Source organism: Lagenorhynchus albirostris, chromosome 2 (genome assembly GCF_949774975.1).
Source record: "Lagenorhynchus albirostris chromosome 2, mLagAlb1.1, whole genome shotgun sequence".
In the NCBI taxonomy this organism is placed as follows: Eukaryota; Metazoa; Chordata; class Mammalia; order Artiodactyla; family Delphinidae; genus Lagenorhynchus; species Lagenorhynchus albirostris.
In genome coordinates, this window is record NC_083096.1 from 153038349 (window position 1) to 153051331 (window position 12983).

At 35.1% G+C, this 12983-nt stretch overlaps 1 protein-coding gene across 11 annotated transcripts in view; it reads left to right on the top strand.

Annotated features, from left to right (window-relative positions):
• Positions 1-12983, top strand: part of SCMH1 (Scm polycomb group protein homolog 1) — a 187336-nt gene that overhangs the window by 64729 nt on the left and 109624 nt on the right. For 9 of the 11 annotated variants that reach the window (XM_060140371.1, XM_060140366.1, XM_060140372.1 and 6 more), the window contains one exon: positions 1107-1177. The exons of 1 other annotated variant lie outside the window; for it this stretch is intronic. In XM_060140371.1, the coding sequence (XP_059996354.1) occupies positions 1107-1177 (71 nt within the window). Of the gene's footprint in view, positions 1-49; positions 193-1106; positions 1178-12983 lie in introns of all 11 variants that reach the window. One more of the 11 variants, XM_060140370.1, reaches the window with a different exon arrangement.

A 12983-nucleotide genomic window follows, 5' to 3' on the forward strand; every position in this document is an offset into this window, starting at 1 on the left:
TTTGCAGTGATTTAGATTTCATCATTCAGTGACTCGTTTTTATTCCCAGCATCTAGTGCTTTTTGCATGGCCCAAAGGGGCCCTGTGCTGCTCCACTGCAGAGGAAGCTTCAAGAAATGCTGGTTTGCTACAGTGTTTTAGCTTGTGAGAGTCTCTGGGACCTTCCCTGCTCCATCATGGGGTCACCTCTAGGTGGGTATTAGAGGGAGATTCGTAACTGATTTAACCTTTAATAAAGAACTTGGTAATCTTTTGTGGTCCAGTAAGATATGTCTTTAATAGCCTATCCCTTAAAATGTTTTCCCTGACCCCAATAAGTGTCACCTTAAAGATTGTTTCTCTAGCACAGTGTTCCTCAAACTTTGAGAGGCCCTAAGGCCACTTCAAGAGGCTAAAAGATTCTGTAAATTTCCCAACCTATTCTTAGTTACTGTCATCAGAAATGCTTCTGAGTATCTACTTTTCTCTAAATTAACAGATCTTTGTCATTTTGCACCTCAGAGCAATGCGACAGTGGCAGGGATAGGAATGGGTTAGGGGTGGGTGAGAGAGAAACAGTTTTTAGAGTGAGGATTCAAGTATAATCTCACTCATTCTGGCTTTTCCTGCCCTCAACAACTCGTCTTACCCAATGTCTCAAGATAGTCTCTTCTTTATTCTTTCTGATCTGAGATGGTAGGATTCAACCACATTAGGTGTTAAAAGCAATCATTTGATGGCAATAAGGAACCTTGACAGGAGTCAGATTGTTCAGAAGGAATCTCCTCACCCACTTTCTGCCTCTCCTGTTCTGTTTTCCATGAGCTTCCTGGATACTTCTTTGAGACACTGGTATGACTTGCTCTAGCATTATGGATCACTTTAGGGACTAACATGAAAAACACCTCAGGTCATCTTAGACTGTGATTTAAAAACATTGATCTAAAATGATCCACTCAGGTCACCTTGATTCTTCCCCTTAATATTCCTTTGAGCCCAAACAGGGCAAAATAAGTTTTCTTATGCTCCAGACGAGTCTGAAAATAGCCTAATGTTTAGTGTAGGTTACAACCTGAAAGCATTTTTTAGGAGGTTGACTGTGATAGAGATTTCTATTTCCTTTACAGGTCATTTTACCTGGGACAAATACCTAAAAGAAACATGTTCAGTCCCAGCGCCTGTCCATTGCTTCAAGCAGGTAATTGATTCTCAACATCTTTAGTAGGTGGGAGGCAAGTAGTCCTTTCTGGTCCTTAAACAAGCAAAACATGAGGTGGGAGCCCTTGGGCTTCTCACCTGAAGTCCCCAGAATAAAATCCTATGGGAAGAATACAACTCAAGACTCAAAACTCACTGTGAGTTTTAGACATTCTCCCCAACTTCATCCCAAGTAACACCTTCTCCATCTCTTCACCTCCTTGAGGCTATTCTGTGTTACTGAAAACAGTCACTAATTTTTACTGCAGCTATTAGTTCAGGCAGATAGGAAACAGAGTTATGGCCCTTAGACAATTCTTGAAAGTGGAGCAGTATTCATATCTCTGTATTCAACTCCCCTGCCACAATCTTATCTTTCCATAAGGATACTGGCACTGAATCCCATGGGGGAGTGTGTTAGGACCTCATCAGAGGACATTCAGAGCTTCCTACATAGGATTAAGTGCCCCTTACAATGTACAGATGATGTTGACTATATCAGTACGTGATAGGCTAGTAAACAAAGAAGTGTACTGTTGCTAAATAGAGCTACGCATCAGGAAGTTGTTTATATCTCCCTCCCTTTAGTATTCAATCATTATTTCCACAAACTGTCAATGTTTCACTTTGAATTTTAATTTTGTCTATGCTCTAAATAAAATAAATAAAAGTACAAATTTAAGACTTTTGCTCATTTGAAATAACAGGGACTAAATTCATACTCCCACCTGAAATGATTTAAAAAGACAAAATATATTAAATAATGGTTTTCAAGTTACTGAAGATCAGGCAGCCAAGCACAGTGATCTCTGAGAGATGGAAAACAAATGAGTTGATCCCCCTTATATTTAGTGCCTTAAGATAGTTTTGAGACCATGGCCCAGGGAAGGGGAACCCCCGTTGAGCCTGGGAGATTCCCTAAGTTTAGGAGATGGAACTGAGAGCCCAGGGAGACTAGAATTTTCAGAACAGAGTACCAGAGAGGAGAAAGCTGCACAGAAAGAAAACTGTGGAAACCCCCCTTCAAGTGTCCATCAAAGTACCGTTGTTCAGTATATGCATGTGAGCATCCAAGCCAAGGGAAAAACCATCTGAAAGGATTAGAAGGATAGTAAAAGGATAGAGCCTGGTGTTCACACAGGACTGGGAATAGTACCTGATCCCACCAGCTAGACTGGAAAATCTCATAATTCATGTGACATTGGGTGGAATACTTGGGAAGATCCTGCTCAGTAGTGGGAAATGATTAACCTCAGGATTAGCATGCTCTGAACCTGCCTAACAAACTAAAAGCAAGACTCAAAATGATCAAATTATTTCCCAGTAACGTAACTGCATCTAGGAACACAGCACAAGAAGGGAATGCAAAAATATCCAGCACCTAACAGGTAAAAGTCACAGTGTCTGGCATCCAGTCAAAGATAATCAGGCATGTAAGGAGGCAGGAAAGCATAACTAATAATGAACAGAATAGTCAATCAATTGAAACAGAACCTATACAAATCTTAGAATAGCAGATAAAAACATTAAAACAATTAATTATTTTAATTGTGTTCCATATGGTTGAAAGTTAAGCAGAGAAACGGAAGATATAAAAAGACTCACATTGAACCACTATGTGCAAAATGAAAAATACACTAGATGGGAAACAGTTAATGGTAGAAAACAAGATTAATAAATGTGAAAACTTAGCAATAGAAGATATCCAAAATGAAACACAAAGAGAAAAAAGAATTTTAAAAAGATGAAAAAGAGATCAGTGAGGCATGGGATAACTTCATAGACCATGTAATTGGAGTGCCCAAAGGAGAGAAGAGATGGGGGAGTGAAAAAGTACTTGAATATAAAAGGGCAAAAAATATTCCACAATTGAGGAAAACTGTAAATCCACAGATTCAAGAAGTTAAATGATCCCCTAAAAAAAAGAAACAAGAAGAAAACTATACTAAGGCATGTCATAAATTATCAAAACTAGGGATAGAGAACATCTTAAAAGCAGCCAGAGGAAAAAAGACACCTTATATACAGGGGAACCAAGATAAGAATGACATTATATTTTCTTGTCATAAACAATGCAAACAAGAAGAAAGTTGAGTAACGTCTTCAAAGTGTCAGAAGAAAAACTGTCAACCCAGAATTCTATATCCAGCAAAAATATCTTCCAAAAATGAAAGCCAAATAGAGATACTTTCAGACACACAAAAACTGAAGGAATTCATCACTAGCAGACTCACTATAAGAAATGTTAAATGAAGTCCATCTTGCAGAAGGAAAATGTTACCAGATAGAATTACAGATCTACACAAAGGAATGAAAGTCACTAGAAATTGTAATTACAAGGGTAAATACTTAAGATGTTCTTATTAAGTCTCTGTAAAGATAATTGACTGTATAAACAATGATAATAACATTGTGTTGTAGAGGTGATAACATGTATTAGTAAAATGTATAATAACAATAGCATAAAAGCCAAGAGGGGAGAAATCTTAAGTATACTATTAGAAAATTCTTATGCATGAAGTAGTATAAAATTACTTGAAGATAGACTGATAATTTAAATATGTTTAAACCCCAAAGCAACCACTAAAATAATAGAAAACAAATAGCAAGATGGTGGATTTTAAGTCCAGCCATATCAATAATCTATTGATAAATGGTCTAAATGGCCCAGTTAACAAGCTGAGGTTGTCACATTGGCTAAAAAGTAAGACCCAATTATATACTGCCTGCAAGAAATTATGCTTTAAATATAAAGACACAAATAGTTTAAAAGTAAAAGAATGGAAAATTTTACCATGCTGACATTAAGCCATAATAAGGCTGAGATGGCATATTGATGTCAAAGTATATTCCAGAGGCAAAGGATATTATCAGGTATAAATACAATAATTTCATCATGAAAAGGGGTCACACAGTCCTTACACGAAGCAAAAAATGATAGAACTGTAAGGAGAGATAAATCTAAAATTTGTCTGTAGGGCGCTCTATAATTAAAGAACAAATAGAAAATCAGCAAGTATATAGTAGACTTGAGCAATGCTATCAACCAACTTAACCTAATGGATATATATAGAACACTCCCCAGTAACAGAATATACATTCTTTTCAAGTGCATACAGAGCATTTACCAAGTTAGACCATATTCTAGACCATAAAATAAGGCTTGATAAATTTAAAAGGATTTAAGTAATACAAAGTATGTTCTTTGATTACACTGGAATTAAATTAAAAATCAATAGCAGAAAGTTACCTAGAAAATCTACAAATATTTGGAAACTAACACCTTTCTAAACATCTCATGGATATTTAGAAACACAAAAAGGGATATTAGAAAGTATTTTCAACTAAACGAAATGAAAGCAGAGCATTTCAGAATCTGGGACACTGCTAAAGCAGTACTTTGAGGGAAACTTATAGCACTAAATGCCTATATTAGAAGAGAAGTTTAATTTAGTGACCTCATCTTCCACTTTAAAAAACTAGGGGGAAAAAAGAGAAAGTAATGAAAATAATTATTTTTTAAATATATATATATATATATATATATATATATATATATATATTTGCGTTACACGTGCCTCTCACTGCTGTGGCCTCTCCCATTGCGGAGCACAGGCTGCAGACGTGCAGGCTCAGCGGCCATGGCTCACAGGCCCAGCCACTCCGCGGCATGTGGGATCTTCCTGGACCGGGGCACGAACCCGTTTCCCATGCATCGGCAGGCAGACTCTCAACCACTGCGCCACTAGGGAAGCCCTAAAAATAATTTTTAAAAAGAGCAAGAAAATAATAAAAGTTAGAGCATAAGTCAATGAAATGAAAAACAGAAAAACAACAGAGAAAATTATTGAAACCAAAAGCTGGTTCTTTGCAATGATCAGTAAAAGTGATAAATCTCTAGATAGATTAATCAATAAAAGAAAACACAAATTACTAATACCAGAACTGAAAGAAATAACATCAGTATTAATTCTACGTATATTAGAAGGGTAGTAAAGGAATATTAGGAACAAATTTATGCCTTTAAAATTTGACAAGTTGGGGCTTCCCTGGTGGCACAGTGGTTGAGAGTCCGCCTGCCGATGCAGGGGACACGGGTTCGTGCCCCGGTCCGGGAAGATCCCACGTGCCGCAGAGTGGCTGGGCCCGTGAGCCATGGCAGCTGAGCCTGTGCGTCCAGAGCCTGTGCTCCGCAATGGGAGAGGCCACGACAGTGAGAGGCCTGCGTACTGGGAAAAAAAAAAAAAATTGACAAGTTAGGTGAAACAGATAATTCTTATGAATGACACAAATTACCAAAGCTCACTCAAGAAGATAGAAAATCTGAATAGCACTATTTCTGTTACAGAAGTTGAATTTGTAGTTAAAAACTTCCCCACAAAGAAAATTCCAGGCCTAGGTAACTTTGCTGGTGAGTTGTTCCAAACATTTAAGGAAAAAGTAATGCAAATTCTACACAGACTCTTCAAGAAAGTTTAAGAGAAAGGAATACCTCCCAGCTCATTCTATGTGATAAGCATTACTCTGATACCAAAACCAGGCAAAGACATTGAAAGGAAAGAAAACTACAAAGCAACATCCCATATGAAAATACATGTAAAAATTCTAAACAAAAATTTTTTTCAGTTTCAATTTTTATTCTCTCAGCATCAAACATCCTTACCTTTTTCTGCTACTATATCTTGATTTTTTTTAAAAATTTTATTGGCATATAGTTGATTTACAATGTTGTGTTGGTTTCGGGTGTATAGCAAAGGGAGTCAGTTATACAAAAGTTTAAGAAATTGAATCCAACGATATATAAAAATAATTCATGACCAAGTGGGTTTTAATTTCTATAATGCAAGATTGATTTAACATTCAAAAACCAATCAATATAATGCACCATATGAACACACTAATGAAGAAAAATTATGATCATCACAATAGATGCAGAAAAAGTATCTAAAAACATCCAATGTCCATTACTAATAAAAACTCAACAAACAAGAAATAGAAGGGAATTTCCTAAATCCTAAACTTTAAAGGGTATCTGTGAAAAGTCTAGTAATAGCATACTTAATGGTGAAAGAGTAAATGTTTTCCCTTCAGGTCAGGAACAAGATAAGGATGTCTGCCCTTACCACTTCTATTCATTGCTGTAGTACCAATGTCACCAGGCCAAAAAAAGAAATAAAAGCAATCCAGATTGAAAGACCAGAACAAACACAAAAGAAAATAAATCAGTGGCAAATAAGTGAATTGATGGTCAATACTATTTCATTAGGGAAATACAAAGTAAAATCACAATGAGATATCTCTATACATTTGTTTAAATATCACTCAAAAAAAAAGACTGACCATACCTAATAGTGGCAAGGATGTGGAATAAATGGAACTTTCATAAAATACTGGTAAAAATGTAAAATGGGTCAATTACTTCAGAAAATAATTTGACAGAAAAACTTCAACACACTATTGAGCAAAACAAACAAACCAAGAAAACACTAAATAAACTAGGAACTGAGTAATACATCCTTAACATGAAAAAATATGTATACCTCAGAACTAAAGCCGGCATTTTACTCAATGGTTAAAAGTAACTCAATAGAAGATATAATGGAAAAGAGACTCCCATTTACAAAAGCAACAAAAAATTAATATTTAGGAATAAACTAACAAATATACAAAACACTTATATAAAGAAAACTTTAGAAAACACCTTAAAAGCATGATTCATTTAAAAAAATTTGTAAAGTAAATGTCAAAATTAATAGTTTCTGCTCTTCAAAAGACACTGGTAAGAGAAGGAAAATATAAGCCATAGACTTAGAGAAAATATTGATAAATCACACAACTGATAGTAATACTCTCCAAATCTATCTATTGATTTGATGTAATTCCTATCAAAGTCCCAGCTGGCTATTTTGCAGAAAATGACAAGTTGATCCTAAAATCATATAGAAATACAAAGAACCCAGAGTGGCCAGAACAATCTCAGAAAAGGGCAACAAAAGTAGAGGATTTCCTGATTTCAAAACTTACTACAGAGCTACAGTATTCAAGACAGTGTGGTACTGGCATAAAGATAGACATATAGATCAGTGGATTTGGTTTGACAGTCCAGAAATAAACTCCTACGTTTATGTTCAATTGATTTTGAACAAGGATGCCAAGACAGTTCAGTGGGATTTTCAACAACTAATGCAAGGACAAACTGGATGTCCACAAAGAAAAGAATGGCATTCGACCCTATCTCCACACCATATACAAAAATTAACTCCCAAGTGGATGATAGTCATAAGAGCTAAAACTATAAAACTCTTAGAAGAAAACACAGGAGTAATCTTCGTGACCTTGGATTAGGCAATGGTTTGATATGGCACTAAAAGCATAAAACAAAGAAAAAGTATTGTAGATAGATTGAACTTCAAAATTTATCAAAATTAAAAGGTTTTATGCTTCCCAAGACACTATCAATAAAGTGAAAAGTCCCAGCTGCCTTTTGGGAGAAAATATTTCCAAATCATGGATCTGATGAGGGACTTGTATCCAGAAGATATGATGAACAACTCAACAGTTAAAACAATTACATTTTTAAATTGGCAAAGAATTTCAATAGATATTTTCCAAATATATACAAATGGCCTATAAACACATAAATGATGCTTAATATCATTAGTCTTCAGGGGAATGTAAATCAAAACTGCAATGAGATATCACTTCACAAATACTAGAATAGCTGAAATCAAAAAGGCAGACAATACAAGTGTTCATGAGGATATCGAGAATTGCAACCCTCATATGTTGCTGGTGAGATTATAACATTCTGTGGCCACTTTAGAGAACAGTTTGGAAGTTATTCAGAATGTTAAACATAGAATTAGCATATGACCCAGCAATCTCCTAGGTGTATACCCAAGAGAAATAAAAACATATGATTACACAAAAATTGATACACAAGTGTTCGTGGCATAATTATATATAAAAGCCAAAAAGAGGAAACAATCAAAATGTCCATGAACTGATGAATGGATAAGCAAAAAATGTAGTATATCCATTACAATGGAATGTTATTCAGCAATGAAAATAAATGAAGTACTGATAAACACTACAACATAGATTCAACCTGAAAACATTGTGCCAGGTGAAGAAAGGAGCCACTCACATATTGTGTAATTTCATTTATATTAAACCTCCAGAATAGGCAAATCCACAGAAACAGAAAGTAGATTAGTGGTTTCCAGGCATTGGGTTAAGGGGAGAATGGGGAGAGACTGCAACGGGTATGGGGTTCCTTTCGGGGGGGGATTGATGAAAATGTTCCAAATTTAGATGGAGTGATATTTGCACAACTCTGTGGATATACTGAAACTCACTGAATTATACACTGTAAAAAGGTACATTTTCTGGTATATGAGTTAAATACCTACCATATGACCTATCCATTCTACCTTCAGATGTTTACCCAAGAGAAAAGAAAGTGTATTTCCGACGAAGATTTATAGATGGATGTTCATAGATTTATTTGTAATAGTTAAAAACTAGAAACACAACAAATGTTCATCAGCATGTTATACTACTCAGCAGTGAAAGGAAATGAATTATTGATACTTTCAGCAGTATGGATGAGTATTAGAGTAGTTATGCTGAGTGATCATATCTACAAAAAACCTAAAGCCAACATCATACTTAATGGTGAGAAACTAGAAGCTTTCCCACTAAATCAGGAACAGGAATATTCCCTCTCACCACACCTTTTCAGCATCATACTGGAAGTCCTAAATGTAGCAATAGGACAAGAAAAGGAAATAAAAGATATACAGATTGGGAAGGAAAAAATAAAACTGGCTTTGTTTGCAGGTGACATTATTGTCTGTAGAAAATCTGAAATAATCAACAACAACAACAACAACAGCTAAACACCTAGAAGTAATAAGCAGTTGTAAGAAGGTTGCAGGATACAAGCTTAATATACATAATACAAGCCTAAATCAAAATTCCAGCACATTATTTTATGGATATTGACAAACTGATTCTAAAGGTCACATGGAGAGGTAAAAGATGTAGAATAGCCAAAACGGTATTGAAGGAGAAGAACAAGGTCAGAGGACTGACACTGCCCAGCTTCAAGACTTATTGATAAAGCTATAGTAATCAAGACGATGTGGTGCATATATATGGAATCTAAAAAAAAAAAAAAAGTGGTTCTGAAGAAAGTAGGGGCAGGACAGGAATAAAGATGCAGACATAGAGAAGGAACTTAAGGACATGGGGAGGGGGAAAGGTAAGCTGGGACAAAGTGAGAGAGTGGCATGGACTTATATATACTACAAATGTAAAATAGCTAGTGGGGAGCAGCCGCATAGCACAGGGAGATTAGCTCTGTGCTTTGTGACTACCTAGAGGGGTGGGATAGGGAGGGTGGGAGGGGGATGCAAGAGGGAGGGGATATGGGGATATAAGTATACATATAGCTGCTTCACTTTGTTATACAGCAGAAACTAACACACCATTGTAAAGCAATTATACTCCAATATAGATGTTAAAAAAAAAAGTAGAGCAGAATGCATGTTATATTTTAATTCATATTTTCTGTAGTACTTAGGAAGCTCAGTTTTATGCACTTTCTGAATGTCATCTATTTTAAATGGCTTTTCATAATGTCGTACTTTTCAGAAATGTAATGTTCATTTTATATCATAGGAAGGAAACGTTTTAATTTAAAAAAAAATCTTAGTAACCCAGTTTACTGAAAATTGAGTTTATTTGACTTCTGTGTTTGAGAACTTGTCTTTAAAAGCCAAATATATTGGCCAGTGAAACAAAATGAAGCAGTTATCCCAATGGAAGATCTAATTAGTAGCTACATGTTTACCATTTCCTTAATGGGCTATTATCCCTGAAAGTTTAACTGAATTGGTTTTTTTTGAAAATTCATAGATTGACAGGAGACATTGGCCTTCTTGCATTTTCTTTTAAGAACATCAGTTCTTAACAATATAATTGAAGTAATAATTATTTATAAATACTTTTAATAATCCATAGTTTACTTAATTTTTTCCAGCTGTGGTTTCCTTAAGGGTACAGCAGGGACAATACAATTTTACCTTAAAGAGTTGTGAAGTTTATATAATCTAATGAATGGAAAACACTTCATAGACTATAAAATGTAGTACAAATATAAAGTATCAGCTATACTAACATAGGTTATTTGGATCTATTTTATTGTTGTTTTTCCTGTGTTGCATTTTTCCCTTTGACACATGTTCCCTCCCAAAGACTGTCCTATTCACATATCACAGATTTGATGGTTAGGGTAGAAAGGAGTACACATGTCCTTGCCTACAAATTTTAGTAGTTGTGTTTAAAGAAAAGCTCTTTGATAGAAATTAAGACCCCCTTAAATGATCAAATAGTTGTTGTATTTATTATGCATTTAAGTTTTCTAATGTTTTAATTAAAAGGCTTAAAATTCTCAAAAAAAAAAAAGGGAATGTGGTGTTAGCAAAAGAAGAAACAGATAGGTAAACGGAACAGAATAGAGAGCCCAGAAATAGTCCCATAAAAATATAGTCAACCTATCTTTGACAAAGGAACAATGCCAATACAGTGGAGCAAAGTTTGTCCTTTCAACAAAGGTCTTAACAACTGGACAACTGCATGCAAATAAAAAAGGGAATTTATATACAGATCTTACACCCTTCACAAAAATTAATTCAAAATAGACCACACACTTAAGTGTAGAACACAAAACTATAAAGCTCCTAGAAGATAACATAGGAGAAAACCAAGATGACCTTTGCTATGGCAATGACTTTTTAGATACAACACCAAAGGCACAGTTCATGAAAGAAATAATTGATAAGCTGGACTTCATTAAAATAAAACCTTCTGCGCTATGAAAGACACTGTCAAGAGAATGAGGAGACAAGCCACAGACTGGGAGAAAATAATTGCAAAAGACATGTCTGACGAAGGACTGTTATCCAAAATATACAAAGAAAACTTAAAAACTCGAAATAAAAAAATAACTCAAAAAATGTGCCAAAGATGTTAACAGACACCTCACCAAAGAAGATTGGCAGGTGACAAAAAAGCATAAAAAAGATGTTCTAAATCATATGTCATCAGAGAAATGCAAATTAAAACAACAGTGAGATACCACTGCATACGTATTGTAATGCCAAAATCCAGAACACTGATAACACCAAGTTCTGGCAAGGATGTGGAGCAATAGGAATTCTCATTCATTGCTTGTGGGAATGCAAAATGTTGCAGACATTTTGTAAGACAGTTTGGTGATCTCTTATATAAACTAAACACACTCTTACCGTACAATCTGGCAATTGCATTTCTTGGTATTTACCCAAAGGAGTCGAATATTTATGTCCACACAAAAACCCGTATATATATATATATATATATATGGATGTTTATTGCAGCTTTATTCATAATTGCCAAAACTTGGAAGCAACCAAGATGTTCTTCAGTAGGTGAATGGATAAATAAACTGTGGTATAGCCAGACAATGGAATATTATTCAGCCCTAAAAAGAAATGAGCTATCAAGCCATGAAAAGACATAGAGGAAGCTTAAATGCAGCTTACTAAGGGAAAGAAGCCAATCTGAAAAAGCTATGTACTGTATGATTCCAACCATATGACATTCTGGAAAAGGCAAAACTATGGAGACAGTAAAAAGATCAGTTGTTGCCAATGACTGAGTAGATGAGTAGGCAAAGTACAGAGGATTTTTAGTGCAGTTAAACTATTTTGTATGATCCTATAATGATGGATACATGTCTCCATTAGACCAAATTCATAGAATATACAACACCAAGAGAGAACCCTAATGTAAACTGTGGACTTTGGATGATTATGATGTGTCAGTGTAGGTTCATCAGTTTTAACAAATGTGGTAGGGGATGTTGGTAATAGGGGAGACTCTGCACCTGTTACGGCAGGATGTTTATGGGAAAGCTCTGTACCTTCCTCTCAATTTTGCTAAGTTTTGAACCTAAAACTGCTCTAAAAAAATGTGGTCTTAACAAAAAAGTAATGAATTATTGATACATTCAACAAATGGATGAATATCAGAATAGTTAATGCTGAGTGAAAGAAAGTAGACCCCCAAAAAGTATATTCTCTATGGTTCCATTTAAATCTAGAAATGCAAACCAGTCTACACTGATAGAAAGTAAAGCAATGTTTGCCTGGAAAGAGGGGTCTGGGAAGAGCTAGACAGAGAGATTATAAAAGGATATGCAAGACTTGAGAGTGGGTCCATGTTCCTTATCTTGATTGTGGTGATGTTTTCCAGGGCGTACGTGATGTATATGGTGTCATGAGTGTATACATATGTCGGTACTTACCAAAGTGTGTAGTTTATTGTATGTCAATTATAACTAAAAGTTGTTTTAAAAAATAGGAATTGATTTATAAGTTAATGTCAAAGTAAGAAAAAAAATCAACTGCCAATGGTTAGTCTTTGTGGTAGACATACAAACCAATACACTGAAATGCTCCATGAAGAGACACTAAGGATATGATAGTTTAATAGGATGATTTCTAAAAATAAAATGTTAATAACACCTGGAGGGTTAAGGATTTGGAGACGATAGGATGAAAAACAGCATTTAAGCAAGGGCCACTTGAGACATTCTTGTCCTTTTCTTACTGGTGAGTCAATATTTGATGCTTCAGTGGAAAGTAATTTTTTCCCTTTCATTTTACATTTCAGTGTTTATTTTGTATGAAACACTTCCTAAGTATTAGGGAATAATTCAGGGGGGTTGTTCCTGACCCAGCTGTAACCAGTTTGAGTCC